This window comes from Psammomys obesus, unplaced genomic scaffold (assembly GCF_907164565.1).
Source record: "Psammomys obesus unplaced genomic scaffold, mPsaObe1.curated_primary_1811, whole genome shotgun sequence".
Taxonomy (NCBI): Eukaryota; Metazoa; Chordata; class Mammalia; order Rodentia; family Muridae; genus Psammomys; species Psammomys obesus.
The window spans coordinates 383,616-399,154 of record NW_026596406.1 but is presented as its reverse complement, the minus strand read 5'-3'; the positions used below and the strand labels follow the sequence as shown (position 1 = coordinate 399,154).

The following is a 15,539-nucleotide window of genomic DNA, read 5'->3' as shown; positions in this document are numbered from 1 at the left end:
GTGGGTCCCAGGTATCAAACTCATGTTTTCAGGCTTCACAGGGAGTGACTTTACCCAGCCCTCCACCAGCCTCCAGGGGTATGCTATAGGAGGAGGCGGTCACAGTGGGAGGCTTCGCACGTCTCTCAATACCCTTCGATGTTTTAGTGTAGACTCTTTTTTTAAGGCTTTTTAAATCTTTTTGTTTTATATTAATTACAGTTTATTCACTTTGTATCCCAGCTGTAGCCCCTCCCCTAGTTCACTGATAGGGGAGGTCCTCCTCCACTTCCCTCTGAGCCTAACCTATCAGGTCTCATCAGGCTGCACCCTCTTCCTCTGTGGACTGGGAAGGCTACTCCTCCATCAGGGGGAGGTGATCAAAGAGCCAGCCCCTGAGTTCATGTCAGAGACAGTCCATGTTCCCAGTACTAGGGAAACCACTTGGATACTGAGCTGCCATGGGCTACATCTGTGCAGGGGTTCTATGTCATCTCCTTGGTTGGAGCATCAGTCTCAAAAAAGACCCTTGAGCCCAGTTTTTTGGTTCTGTTGCTCTCCTTGTGGAGCTCCTGTCTCCTCCAGGTCTTTCTATCTCCCTTTTTCTTTTGTAAGATTCCCTGCACTCTGTCCAAAATTTGGCTGTGAGTCTCAGCATGTGTTTTGATACCCTGTTGGGTAGAGTCTTTCAGAGGCCCTCTGTGGTAGGCTCCTGTCCTGTTCCCTGTTTCCTCCCTCTTCCAATGTCTGTCCTGTTTGCCTTTCTGAGTGAAGACTGATCATCTTATCCAGGGTCCTCCTTGTTGCTTAGCTTCTTTAGGTTTACAGATTTTAGTATGATTATCCTATATTATGTGTCTAATATCCACGTATAAGTGAGGATATCCCAAATGTGTCTTTCTGCTTTTGGGATACCTCACTCAGGACGATCTTTTCTAGTTCCCACCATTTGCCTACAAATTTCATGATTTCCTTGTTTTTAATTGCTGAGTAGTATTCCATTGTGTAAATGTACCACAATTTCTGTATCCATTCCTCCATAGAGGGACATCTGGGTTGTTTCCAGATTCTGGCTATTACGAATAAAGCTGCCACAACATGGTTGAGCAAATGTCCTTGCGCCTTCAAGTGAGTGCATGCAGAACCCCAGGTCCAGGGTCCCTCTACGCTAGTGTAGAATCTTATCTCTAGTCAGTTGACTATGTCACAGCATCAGATATTACAGGAAACTCTTCAGTTTCCTCTGGTGTCAAATCCAGCAATGCTCTATGTTTTTACGTTCTCAAATTAAAGTAACTCACATGGGACTCAGTAGTACAACAAGCAGTCGAAAGTTCAAGTAACACAAGCAAGGAAGCAGGAATGCATTCTTTAGACAGAGTAAGCAGGGCTGAGGGGCACCAGCGACTGTGGTATCTTCGCTACCAAAAGCCTTCTGGCTTCCCATGTGTTACTCAGTACGTTTGGCCCACCTTTGTCTTTCTCTTCCACTATTTACCTTTATGTAAACTGGTCGATATGTGGCCCACATTTTCGTCATCAACACCACTGTTCATAATGTCACTTCTAAAAGTGATGCCTTCCTCCATCTTTAAGTCCTTCAAAGCTATCTTACAGAGGCCAGTGGAAATTCTGGGAATGTCTCAGTCAAGTTTCCATGCTCCCACAAACAAAAATACTTTATCCTCCAACACCATGATACTTTGATTTTATTCTCCAAAAATAAATAATTGCTCTTTGTGCCGAAATCACTTTTTAAAAATTTTTAACTGGAACCATATTTATTTGTATGTCTTCGAGGTAGGGGAGAGGTTTGTTTTTTTGTTTTTGTTTTTGTTTTTTTTTTTTGTTTGTTTGTTTTTTTAAAGGAAACTAAACACAGAGTAGGCAAGATGGCTCAGTGGGTAAAAGCACTTGCTGTGTGAGCCGGGCCTCTGGAACCCACAGTAGAACCAAGAGCTGGAAGTTGTTCTTTGATCCTTACACACATGTACACACACATAAACAATAAAATTATTTTTTAATAAAAGGAGTGAACACAAATAATAGCTAGGTTTATTTAAAATACCAGCCCAAGAAAATCTCCCTGAAAAATACACAATACAAAATGTCTCCTGCTGATAAGACAATTGCTACAAAGAATAGGAGCACATTGTCTGGTTGATGCTGAAAATCGGCTCTGGGATCTGTGTGTCTCTCAGCTAATAGCAACCCAAAGGCACATTGTCCTTAGCTACCCTACTTGATTAGACATACATGCTGTGGCCATGGAGTGAGGCACTCCTGTGACTAAGTTAACCCAGCTTCCCTACACTGGGGACTCAGCCTCACATGGTACTTCACAGTAAAAAGCAACATATTTCTAGTGGGAGCCTAAGTCACTCCAAATGGAAATCAAAGTCCACAAGGAAATCAAACTGAGCATGTCTAAATTAAACTAAGTCTCATGTTTAAAAAAAAATCATTTCAGAATTGCCTTCCAGCTGGGCATGACAATATCTCTTTAATCTTTTGCACTTGGGAGACAGAGGCAGGTAGATCTCTGTGGGTTCAAGAGCAGCTTGATCTACACAAAGAGTTCTAGTCTCAAATGCAATAAAACACAGAATTGCCTTCTGTGTTTACCAAGAATACTGGGCTAGGGATCATTCTTGATCTCTGATGACCTTAGGGTCACTCTTGACTCTGGAAATTGCATGAATTGGAAGGGCTATCTAGTTAGCTGAGGGCTGTCTAGTTTACCCATCTACCCTGAATGTTCCCTTTCTGTCCAGCCTGCTTATCCACTTACAGTGAGAAATATCTCTCCAGACACCAGAGGGCTAGGAAGGGCCAAAAGCAGGGTTTGCCGAAATTGTGTCTTGAATTCTTCCCAGCTGGCCAGCCCTGAAACAAACAAGCACCTGCCTCTCTGGAATGCAGTCCTTGATGTGGTGCTCAGTCTGTTTTCTCTCTGGTCATCTTCCTCCCAGATAGTGTGGCCACTGATTTAGAAGCCCTAATATGTAGCCAATCCATTTACCATCTATATGGATAGCCAACAAAACATGAGCACTTTACTTTTCTCTAGCACTAAATTGAACATCTTAGTTCTCTTAATTGCCCTAAGTCTCAAATGCACCCTATTCCATCCTCAAACTCTTTCAGGAATTTCTCTTCTCCAGCACGTCTCTCTTGTGTTTTCTTTCCTCTTTTAACAATGAGCCAAATGGCTGGGCTTATCCAGACAACACTAAGAAATAGTCCAATAACTCAATTAAACCAACACATTCAACAACAGTCTGTTGGATTACTCCTGTCTCCCTCGAAAGCTCAAACACTAGAAACATACTCACCTTAATAAACTCTGTGGAAGACATTTTCACCATGGTTATCAGAGCATGGCTTTCTGCTTACAAACCTTCAGAATTAAGTTACTTTACTCATTAAATAATTAAATTATCTATGTGTTTCAACTCTTTAAACATTGCTCTTAGCATCCTCTAAAAAGAACACTTAAACACTTCTCTCATGTACAAATTAATACCATCAGGGACTATAACCAAATCAATAATAACCTCAAGTTCAATTTTGCAATTTTTTCCCCTTACCTTTGTGGGAAAAGTAACTTCAGGCAAGGTCAGAGACAAATCAAGTTTAAATCCTAAGAGTCTTGAAGTTTTGTTAGTTAGTCTTCGAGACAAGGTTTTATGTAACTCAAGCTGGCCTAGAACTCACTACACACCCAGGCTGGCCTTAGACTCTTGACCATCCTTTCTCCATCTCACAAGTACTGGGCTTTACAGATGTGTCCCACCACACCTGCTAGACTATATCATTCTCCCCCATTCTGGTCAACTGGTGCTTGAACCTAGGGCATTGTACATGCTAGGCAGGTCCCCATCACCGAGCTAAATATATCCTCAGCCAATGAAGATATTAATTTGTAAGGCGCTTCTGGGGGGATGTCGGTTCAATGCTTTAACAAATTTACTGAAAGCACACGCTGTGTGAGTGGAACATGGTATAGTGCATGACTGGGAAAACACTAGTGCTGCTTGCTGAACTCTGTACCTCAGCTGATAGGAGCTGAGCACTTACCTGAAATAAAAACTTTTATGTATTTCATCTCAGAGAAACACCACCTAAGAATGAAACAGAAACTTCTTGTTAGTTAGCTGGCAGCCTGATGTCATATTGACACCTACCATTCACCAATAGTGTGCTGGACACTTTAGTCAGTGCTTTATGTAGTTACCTTGCTTCTCACTAAAATGGGGATCTACATATTTTTATTTTAAAATATGTGCCTGTGTTTGTGTGGGAGTAAGTGTACTCAAATGCAGATGGTTGTGGAGGCCAGAGAGAGATGTCAGGTTGCCTGATTGACTCTGAACTTGAAGCGTCCGGAAGAGCAGCGAGTGCACTTATCTGCTGAGGTATGTCTCCAGCTCCTCTCATTTTTTGAGACTTGGTTTCATTATGTTGCCCCCTAGCCTTGAAGACACAATCTTCTGTTTCAGTCTGCTGAATAGCTGGAATTACAGGCATATGAAGCACCCAGTTCATGATGAAATAAAAATCTCAAAGCCTAGCATGCAGCCAAGACTAAACAAATTAAAAAAAAAAAAAGTGGATTCAAACCAGGTGACTGTGGTGCACACCTTTTATCCCAGCACTTGGGAGACAGAGGCAGGCAGATCTCTAAATTCAAGACAAGCCTGGTCTACAGAGTGAATTCCAGGATAGGCAGGACCACACAGAGAAACCAACCAACCAACCAACCAACCACCCAAGCAATCAACAAATAAACAAAATAGTGGTGGGTTCAAGGCATCAGTATTATCTAAGATTAAGTGATTCCAATGTGCATGCAAAGCTCAGGACCATTAATACATACTTCCTCATGTTCGATAAAAGGAACTCAAGACCTAAATAATTTAAAAGTGATCAAGGCTCACTGAACAACAAAGCCCAGGTGCTCCCCAGTGAATGGTTAAAAACCCCTGATGTCAGAAGTTAAGGATCCTGTAGAACTTTTCAACGATTTCTTAACTTTTTCCCATTAAAAGCCAAAGTCCAAATGGGCAACAGGTTTCAGGCGATTGGCTTTATCCTCCCCTTCACTCAGCCAGTTCACCTGCACTTTAAGAGTATGCTAGAGAAGATCTAACAGAAAGTGGGCATCTAGAGTGTAGTGAGGCTCCATGCTGAGTACTTTCATATACACCAGCCTCTCTCCAGCCACTCTTCAACAAAGGCACCAACATCCTCACACAGGTAAGGAGCTGAGCCTTACATTTTAACACCAGGAACACTATACTATTTGGAAAGCATTCATACTGGTGATTTGTCCTTTTACCAGGCCCTCAAGTATCTTTATAACTGTATTATCCACCCTTCTGCCAAGGCTCTGACTGCTACATTAGAAAATAATATATGGGGGCTAGAGAGATGGCTCAGAGGTTAAGAGCATGGACTGTTCTTGGAAAAGGATCAGAGTTTGATCCCCAGCACCTGCATCACGCAGTTCCCAACAACCAGCTCCAGAAGAATCCAACCCTCTGGCTTCAGTGGGCACTGGCATCCAAGAGCACATACCCATACACAGACCCACACACGTAATTAAAATTTTTAAATCTTTTTAAAAGGATAATAAAAGACAAAAGCTCTCCTCCTTCGGAATTCCACTCAATTTCCAATATATGAAAGGGCCTCCTCCCTCCCTCCTACTCCAACGTCTCCATCCTTCGCAGTCTGCCTAGTCTTCCACTGTCTCTCTGAGCACTCTACCACACAACAGGCCGACTCTGCCATTACTGCTGCTGTGCCCAGTCGAGTGTGACCTCAGGACCTGTTCTTATGGTTCTGACTGTTCAGCTTTTCAATAGGGGCATCCTAGGAAGGCAATAAATTCACCAATTTAGAGAAGTCTAACTGGAAACAACATTCGAGGTCACATCAAGTCCTTATTTCAGGCTGACAGAGAGGAGTCTTTTTCATAGTTACACAGCAGCAAAGTCTAGAATTTAGATTCTTTCTACTACAATATGGTGCTAAGCCTGTATTAGCTAGTAGATAATTAATATGCTGATGACCACCCCAAGATTTATGAGTTATTTGTTTCTTATCCAATACTAGGCTCTGTGCCTAGATGAATCCCTGACATACAGTAATGGCTGAACAAAAATATTTTTCTTGAACCTGGAACTAAGGAAGACAAAATCCTTAAAAGTTAATTTATCAGAACACAGAGGATCCAGAATAATATCTCTTTATTCGCATAAAAAAGTATAGTTTTCAAAGTCCTTTTATGTATCTGAGCCCATTTCACCCCTGAGTTAGATATGAAAGGAATTACCAGTCCAATAACAATCCCAGCAAACTGTTATATTAAAGGCCAGACTCCTGAACAGTGTGTGTCAGAGCTGAGGCCTTCTTGCTTCTGCGCCAGTCCAAACATTCACAGTGAACAGGTATGCCACACTCTTAGGCTAAAGGAAGTGATTCTATCTTTTAAAAATCCACCAGTTCAGATCTTCTAACCTGAAATTTTCCTGTTTTTTGTTTTGTTTTGTTTTGTTTAAAATTTTATCAAGGGTCCTTTCCATGAATGGTCCTTGGAGTATCAGTCTCTGCAGGGCCCCTGTTCAGAGGAAGCCCATAGGCTTCTCAGTTTCTAAGTGGGTTACCTAGTAAAGGGGTACAGTGGCTGGCTCTTTGATCACCTTCCCCTGGAGGGGTGCAGCCTTGCCAGGCCACAGAGGAAAATGATGCAGACAGCCTTTGATGAGACCTGATAGGCTAGGGTCAGAGAGAAGGGGAGGAGGTCCTCCCTTATCGGGGGACTAGGGAAAGGGCATAGGGGGAAAAGAGGGAAGGTGGGTGGGATTGGAAGGAGCTGAGGGAGGGGGATACAGTGGGGATACAAAGTGAATAAACTGTAATAAAAAATAAATAAAATTTAAAAACTGTATCAAGGGGCTGGAGAGATGCCTCAGTGGTTAAGAGCACTGGCTGCTCTTCCAGGGGCATTGGATTCCAGCAGCCACCCCTACCCACACAGGGCAGCTCATAGCTGTCTATTAACTACAGCCTCAGGGGATCTAATGGTCCCTTCTGGCCTTTAAGAGCTCCAAGCACATTTTATACTTGTGATCCTAGCAGCAAGGAAGCAGAGGCAGGAGGATCAGTACAAGTTCCAGGGCAGTCTGGTCTACACAATGATTGATATATATTATCAATATATATATATAGCTATACAATGGGGGAGGGGAGAGACAGAGAGACAGAGCCAGGGAGGGAGGGGGAGAAAGGAAGCAATGTCTCTCTCAGTAGTTCCCCAGGTCCATAAACAAACAACTATTTATTCACATTTAGAAAGTCTGTTCGTGGTAGAGTTTAATTTTTCCTGCCAGGTAGGCATTCAAAAGAAGCCAGTGATAGCAAATGACCGAGAATCTTAACAGTCTTGGGGAAGTGGGCAAACTCCCATAGTTAACAGGAATACGATATAGCTGGGGGACTTGGAGATAATGTTTTATGGAATAACTGGACAAATGTGTGCCCTCTGGGAGTTATCGGACAGGATAAAGGCTCTCTTTGGATGTATCAGGACAAACGTCTCTGGGAGCGCCGGGCAAACCTGTATATTCAAAGAATACTGAAAGAGCGGTAAACTCGGGAAGTACTACCACAGCTCTCAACCAAGTAGGAGGATGACTAACCACCCGGCAGGTAGTTAACGTAAGATAAGGTCTCCAAGTCAGTCAGGAAGAAAGCCGTGACTTCTCCTCGGGCGCCCTCTGCTTACCTCACAGGCTTCTACTCCAGCAACCTCCATCTTAACGCATCTTTCTGCGCAGGTGCCACACAGCCACAGCTTCCGTCCAGGGCTGGCCCCTCCCACCCCCGTGCCCGTCTTCAGCCACGCCCCTTTCTGCAGCCCTCTCCTCTACCAGGATACTGTTTAAGCATCCTAGAGATGAAAGTCTGTCTTTGAAGTACTTGAGTCCTAAATCCCTGAGGTGGCTGAGGCCAGAGATGAAATCCTCAGATCCTTCCAGGAGCTGACTACACACGCTGTTGAGGGGAGACAGAGTAACAAGGGAGAGTGCTGCCCAGAGTTGGTAGCGTCCCTGTGGCTTCCCAGAGGTGACAGGTTAAAAAGTAGTGGAAAGGGTGGCTGGACATTCCAACAAGGACACAAGAATGTAAAAAGCGCAGAGGGGCAAGAGCGCACAAGCAGGTAGGGAACTGTGAGGACAATAATTCAAGTGGATAGCTTCGGGATTGTGTGTGGGTAGGTGGTGGGTGTGTCCTCCCAGAAAGTGTTTCAGCTTAGGAGTCATGGGTGACTGCTTAGTAGCATTTAACTGATGGGGAAAGAGGAGGGACCCAGAGGGTTGGCTCAGTGGTTAAGAGCACTTGTTCTTACAGAGATCCTGGGTTCAATTCCAAACATCCATATGGCAGCTGTAACCACCCAAAACTCCAGTTCCAGGATCAGATGCCTTCCTTTGACCTCTGTGAGGATCAGACACCCAGGTGGTACACAGGCATACATGCGGGCAAAACACCCCCCCACACACAATAAATAAGTAGAACAAAATTTTTAAGTACTTTTTAAAAAGGAGAGAGGCTGGGCTTTATCAGTGATCCAGAGGAGGTAAAATTAAAAACACTATTATGAGACTAGGAGTTAGAGTCTCTGAGAGCCAAACAGATGAGAGGGGCCATGACTAAGTAATAAAGACCTTGAACTTTCAAGATGTCTGGATTCTTCACCCTCTTGAGACAAAAGCCTGGCGCTTTTTAAAAGGCCATAACCCTTCTCCCTTTCTTTACCCATCCTGCCAATGGAGGCCCTACTGATGGAGTGGTTCAAAAAGCTCAAGGTCAAATAAGGACATGTTTAGGCACAGCTGTAGGCCAACCAGCTGTCCTTCCTTTCTTCAAACTCAACAGCCCTAAATCAGGGGAGAAAGATCCTTTACACTTCACAAGTTTAGAAGCAGAGCTTCCATTTTGCAAGAGGGTTTGTCTGTGTGTGTGCCTGCTATATGGCAATGTTTTCTCACTAATAATAAAAGGCTTTCTTCCAACTGCTGAATCTGTCTGCTCCCATTTGCTGTGTTTGCAATTTTTCTAAAGCTACCTGTCTATCATGGTTGAGATTTTTCTCCCTGCCTTTTAATTCCTTAACTGCCAGAGAAAATGAACACAATCAACCCTTAACCCTTAATTGGTGGTAGTGGGACTAGAAAACAGATAATAGATTCATAGGAATATTTCATTTTTAAACATAGCCTATAAAATGTGAGCCACTCTGGCCAGCCCTAGGGGCAATTTTGATGCAGAAATGACAGGTGGTGGCTGTTTTAAAAGGGAAGCAGGGAGAAGCTTGAAAATGACTTGGCAACTGAACAAAAATGGATCTATTAAGCAAGCAATGGAAGTGGAGCTGGTGCTGATTGCAGTCTGAAGGAGTATGTGAGGCCTACATTTCTTGTGTCACCTTGTCTGATACCAGCAAGCCTTATTTTAACCTTCCTTTTTCTAACCACAGCTTATCTTCCTTGAGAAGAACTGGGACGAAATGCTTGACCTGTGCCGCCTATAGCAGCCTCAGCGCTGTGCTACTTTCTGTATTTCTCCTCAGTACACGTCTGCCTTGTTTCACAGCACAGGCTATGGTCTGTCCTGGTGATCTTAGACAAGGAAGAAGTATGGGCTACTTTTTAGTGACATATGCCATCTCCTTCTCTTCTGGGCCTTTTGCAAGAAGGTGATATCCTAGGTAGCAAGACTTGATCAGACTTGGTTTTCTCGGTCAAAACCAAAATGATTCCACTTAGTGACTACCGAGTCAGCGCTCATCCTAGCCACCTTAGGTTCCACCACTTGGCTATTCATGGAGTAGGGCTCGGGGGCTGGGGGCTGGGAGCTGGGGGCTGGGTTGTAGCCAGGAGTTATTGCTTCTAAAGCTATCATTAAATATGATAAACATTTTTACAGTTTTCCACATCTTCACAGAATTCCAGACTCTAAAGGTGCTATGAGATAATTTATTACAGTCTAGCCTAAAATTTATTGTAACAATGGCACATATAGCAACTAAAAACAGTGATGATGCTTGGTGTCTTCGTGCATTGACTGGTGCACTGTGCAAATGTTGAGTGCTCAGCAATTTCAGGAGGCTACTGTCAGGAAATCCAAGGACCAAGTCACATTTCCGAGCAAGGGTCCGGGAATATCATCTGGCCCACCGACAGGGTCTGTCTCTGACCTTCTGGACAGCATTTGACGTCCCCTCCATCCAGAGGACTGACCAACCTGGGGGAATAGCAGCTGACCCCAAAGAGGAAGGCCAAAGACTAGATGTTTTCTGTAAGGAGGACAGCCAGAAGGTTGTAGTCACAGGTGACAACTCTTTTTAGACCGTTTTCCACAATTTTTGGCTTTGTTCAAAGACTATTCAAGAAAACTCTGTGTGTGTCCTAAGCATCCCTCCTTGCTCACAGGAAGAGAGAATTTGGGAGTACTCTGGGCTGGTGAGACCCCTGGTGCCTGGATTCCAAAGAAATGCTCTCTGCTCTCAGGGTTCCAAAGCACCATGTGAACCTGCTTTGACACATGACAGATATTCTGAGCAAAGGAAGTATCTCAGCTCCTTTGCAGGAGGCATCTTGTTCAGTTTCCAAGTCCCATTCTGATTGGCGCCACACAAACCAGTCTTGCTGCTCAAGTGACAATGAATTCCATTCTGTGTCTTCTTGCTCTGGCCAATCTCCATGGAGTCAGCCAGGTACAAGCTCCAGTCCTTCTAAACAAGTTCTAATGATGAGCATCTAAGTGTCAAACTGGACAAAGTGTGGTTTAGAGAAAGGTACAAGTGGCAAGTGGAGTGGACCGTTGTCTACCAAGAATAGCTGACACTCTTGGAAATGCCTGTCCCTCTCTATTTATGGGAAGACCTACCTATGAAGGAGATCCCACAGCCCAACTCCTAGCACCACAGACCTACCGGTTAGGGATTCAGGACTTTTCTCTGAAAAGCCATAGTCTTACTACCCCAAGATTCTCCTTAGATATCCTTAACTGGGAGAGCCCACCTTCAGACTACGAGGACTCTATGCTGAAGGTCTGTGCAGTTGGATGCTGTCTGGTTGGCACACAAGCCAGAGATTTTCAACTCCCTTCCTCTGTGGAACGAGACTCTGATTTGAGCTTCACGAACTCCCGGGCTACCTCATCATTGCTCCTCTGAGACAGAATCCGGAGAATGGTCATGCCTGTCTCATCCATGTGGATCTTCCGGCCCAGCGGGCACCAGCAGGCACAGCTGCCCTTGGCTGCCACATCCCTCAGAGGCATCACTGCCAGTCCTATCACATGATCCTCCCGGGCAAAGCAGTAATCCTTCACACAGATCTGCAGCTCATAGGCCTCTGGACCTTCTTCATTTCCCAGGAGGCTATGAGCACAGGATAGAGGATAAAAAAGCAGAAATGAACATTTTCTGCTGAATTCATCTAAGTTTGACATGTAAATCATCCATCTACTCCCAGTCTCTTCAGCCTTACCCCAGCACTCCCCAATTCCAGAGCTCTGTAGGTTTCCTACTCTATAACTTACAAGTGAAATGTCTCATTGTACTTGGGAGTCCAGTTGTTGCTTTTAGACTTGGTTGTGAATTTCCTCTTCTTATCACCTTGGTGTGGGCCAACCATGGTCACTTCCACAAAAGGCCGGAACATACCTGCTGTCTGCCACTTGAGGTCATTGGCTGCTACCACTGCCCAAACAAGGGAGAAGTGTGAGCATTTCCATGTTCCCCTTGGGAAGGACTGGGCTGGAGCACTGGGATGGGCAGCCCCTGCTTTTAAGGGATGAATGGCCAAGGTCAAGAAAGTGTCAACAGCACTTACCTTTCACTGTGACCTTATGCTCCCCAGTGCCAGGATGTGTAAACAAGTCCACCTGAATAGACACTTCTCCCACAGGATCATCCACACCGGCCCCTGAGAGACAGACAGATGACTGCCCACCGGAGAACTAGATTCCAGGACAAATGAGGGTTTAAAATGGCCCACCTCACACCCTACCCTGAAGCAAGAAGGAATCATCCACAGTAGTCATGGGGAAGTAACAGATGAAAGAAGGAACAAAAGGAAGAGAAAGAATGAGGCAGTGCACTATAACACAGAATAAGATGGCAGCATCTTGGGAGAAAATTAGAAAATGCACTGAGAATTCTCTCCCTCCTTCCTCCTTCTCTTTGCCTTTTGCTCTTACTCCCTAAGTAGTGCAGGCTAGACCTGAACTTGAGTGCCTCCTGCTTCAGCATCTTGATTTCTCAAATTATAGGCATGCACTACTGTGCCCTGACTTATGCTATCTCTGAATGCTCTAGGCAAGAGAAGAAGCAAACTTATTCTTATCCTTGGGATTTCTGGGTATACTTGCTTGGGAGGCCTTCTTTGAACTATTTCAATCCATACAACAATTCTCCAGTCACAGTCTTTGAAGAGAGTCAGTCATACACTGCCAAGGTCTAAGATCTAGCATAAAGCTCCTCAGCTTCTAACAGCTGGTCCCCAGCAGACAGGTTACGGTAATTCACAGGGGCAGTCAGGGTTGGATTCATGTCTGCATAATGTAAAGGAACATACCCTTTTCTGGCCGAATGTCCTCGTTAGCAGTAAACCTAATACCTTTCCCATCATGTACTGAGCGAGGACAGGAAGTCAAGAGGTGAGCAGCAGGAGAATAGACAAAGAAGAGTGGTTAGAGGTCAAAGATTTACAGCCATTTGAGAGAGTTCATAGACATTCTGAGGAAGCTCAGACTGGGACAGGATGCAGAAGCCCAAGACCCAAGGTCAACGCCTTCGTGTTCCATATTAGCCTCCTCAGATTGGAGAGCAACAAAATCATGACAAAACAGTAGAAAATGTAGACAGAAAGTACCTAAGGCCAACAGGGCAAGGGAGACATGGCAGGTTATGATTTCCTAGCCCCTTAGGTGACAGCAGACAAAATCATGCATACGTAGTCTCCCTATGGTATAGCCCTGCTAGTACTTCAGGCCCCTTCTTCACTGTTACTACCTATAGCTCAGTGCTTCCAAAATGCCTTTCTGGATTCACTCAGAACCTCCCTGATATTACAAGCTTGACATGTCCTCAGCTCTCCAAAAGTTCTCCCCATCCTCTTCAGCCATCCCCACACCTGCTTCTCTTGTTTTGTCCTGCAGACCCTGGACTAAGGACAGCTATAGAAAATGGAGCAGTAATGTACAATCCTTCCATTTCCTCTCCTCCAGTCACGTCTAGTCTTAACTGCCTAGACGTCCCCCTTCTGGTCCAGCCACATCCACAGCAGTGAGTCAACCTCCCACTCCTGCTGTGCCATCAGGCTCACAGTGCTGGCTGGCTGCCTGAGTCAGTGCCTGCAGGTGCCTCCTGGAAGGATCCTGCTTCGGGACCAGGTCTGAATTAGAGGATAAGCCTCTCTTTGCAGATGTGCTTTGGTTTGAACAGGCATAACCATGAGTAAGAAGTAGTTTCGGGGCTGAAAATTCCCAAGACAAAAATCTGTCCTTCCCCCCAAAACAAGCCAACCCAGCTGTCTGGTCCCCAGTGCATAAGCATCATTCTTGAGCTACAGCCTCTGCTATGTACACCCTTCAGCTGTCCATGCTTTGCCTTAGTCTTCTTTTTATCCATGCTGTAGGGTCTGGGGAGCCCTTTGCTCTTTCTCTCCAAAACACCACCAGGTAAAGCTCTAAGGCTCCACGTGTATCCTACCATTCCCTGTCAAAGCTTCCTCACAAACATTTCTTCCTTCTTCAACATTATGAATCGGAGCCCAGTAAATGTGCACTGGGAAGGAAATTTCCAGGGACAAGAATAAAGAAATCCCAGACACATTTTCAAAGCCCCCATGACTCTCATTCTCCTGCCTAGTATAGGTATATGCCTGGGTAAGTACTGAAGATAAGGATTTAATGTTGAGATTCAAGCTTGAAGGAGAAATCGGATCCTCTCCACAGGCTAAATAATAGTAATTCCCTACAGGCACTGTATGTGGGAGGGGAGGTGGGAACACATAGCCTGTAGGCTCTTACCCTGGGCAGTTTGTGAACGCACAAATGTCTTGATGAGCGTGTCTGTTGTCTGTGTATAAAGAGACAGGGCATAACGCAGAGACTGCAGGTCTGGGCTCTTTTCCAGAAAGGTTTTCTTCAAACCATTGCCTCCTGCATGGAAGTATTGCTGAAAGATAAATGAGCACCTGCTTTATCCCCTCACAGAGGCAGCTCCCCAATTGGCCTTTGACAAACTGTGATCAGCAGCGCCCACAGAGCCAGCCACAGCCCTTCAGCATCACTTGGGGCAGATTCTGTTTGAGGGGCAGGTGCTATTTGAAGAAAGGACTCATCTAGTTGGGCAGGTATGAGATAAAAGCATTTTAGGTAGAGAGAAGAGCCAAAAGTAGGGAACTCGACACCTCAGATGCCTAAGTCACAGTTCACATGCACCTGACATGTTATCACCTGACCACTCTTGTGTCTTGGACTTGGAATCATTTCTCTTTCTGTCTCTATCCCTAAAACTGCCTAGGCCTTGTTCTTTGGATGTGGAAAGCTAAGAGCCTGACAGCTAGTCTGGCAGGGCGAAACACCAAGGACAAGTGTGCACAGGAGAGTCTAGAAAAGGGGAAAGTCTCCACCTTGATGGTGTCCAAGGCCAGGTCGAGGACGGCACACTGCTTTGGAGTGAGATTCCTTGTTTCCTCTCGTACCATGTGGTCCTGGAATCCCAGAGAAAGCAGTAGTAGGAGAGCCCAGACAGTCATAAATGCAGTGCCCCCTCAGCCAGTTCAAAAATAGGACCCACAGTAGTCACTATCGCCCCTCCTTTAAGCCCGAGGCACCCCCCCACACACACACACTGCAGCCTCATGGACCCCACATCCCGAGAACCTTGAGTTTGGAAAGCTGGCTCAGCTCCTTGGCAGCAGTTAAGATCAGCTGGGTGCCCTGGGCAGAGAGAGATCAGTCAGAAACAGAGGACTGCAGACATGATCAGGAAGTGCAGAGTGAGGGAAAAGGAGACAATGGGAGCAACTGGGTGGGTGGTGCTCTTACTGTGTGGTCAGTGAGTGGGGGCAGGACGATCACCCGTTCCATGGTATTCATCACCACCCTCCAGAGCTCCTTCAGGACTCGCTTCAGAACAGTCTTCTCACACACAGCAGCAAAAAGCGTGAGGCTACAGATGCAGTCAACAGGTGAGTCTAGGGAAAGGTCTGCAGTGCCTGCTCCCACTGAGGCTCCTCTGTCTGATGGCCTCAGCTTGCCTTTTCCTCTCAGAGTACTATACTCACTTGCCATCCAGGAAATCCATGAGAGGTCGCAGCACACTGTCTGCATCCTGAGCCACCGAGGTCCTGGCATTGGGGGATGCATTCCCTGTGCCCCGAACTTGGCCCAGGATGTCAGCCATTTGTCGAACGCATTCATCAATCCGCACCTGGAAGCTACACATGGGCCCACAGTAGAGCCCTCCCTGTCTC

At 45.4% G+C, this 15,539-nt stretch overlaps 2 protein-coding genes across 8 annotated transcripts in view; both read right to left on the bottom strand.

The window, feature by feature from the left end:
• Nucleotides 1-7,828, bottom strand: part of LOC129669401 (phospholipid-transporting ATPase FetA) — a 106,358-nt gene extending 98,530 nt beyond the window's left edge. For all 7 annotated transcript variants that reach the window (XM_055597610.1, XM_055597612.1, XM_055597614.1 and 4 more), the window contains exons 1-2: nucleotides 7,772-7,828; nucleotides 4,060-4,103 (exon numbers count right to left, since the gene is read on the bottom strand). In XM_055597610.1, the coding sequence (XP_055453585.1) occupies nucleotides 4,060-4,087 (28 nt within the window). In that variant the 5' untranslated portion in view covers nucleotides 4,088-4,103; nucleotides 7,772-7,828. The remainder of the gene's footprint in view (nucleotides 1-4,059; nucleotides 4,104-7,771) is intronic.
• A 2,177-nt stretch (nucleotides 7,829-10,005) lies between these two features.
• Unc13b (unc-13 homolog B) overlaps nucleotides 10,006-15,539 on the bottom strand; it is a 192,244-nt gene continuing 186,710 nt past the window's right edge. Inside the window, exons 24-31 of the mRNA XM_055597640.1 lie at nucleotides 15,351-15,503; nucleotides 15,112-15,235; nucleotides 14,947-15,003; nucleotides 14,694-14,774; nucleotides 14,089-14,236; nucleotides 11,889-11,981; nucleotides 11,596-11,755; nucleotides 10,006-11,434 (exon numbers count right to left, since the gene is read on the bottom strand). Coding sequence (XP_055453615.1) covers nucleotides 11,149-11,434; nucleotides 11,596-11,755; nucleotides 11,889-11,981; nucleotides 14,089-14,236; nucleotides 14,694-14,774; nucleotides 14,947-15,003; nucleotides 15,112-15,235; nucleotides 15,351-15,503 — 1,102 coding nt within the window. The 3' untranslated portion in view covers nucleotides 10,006-11,148. The remainder of the gene's footprint in view (nucleotides 11,435-11,595; nucleotides 11,756-11,888; nucleotides 11,982-14,088; nucleotides 14,237-14,693; nucleotides 14,775-14,946; nucleotides 15,004-15,111; nucleotides 15,236-15,350; nucleotides 15,504-15,539) is intronic.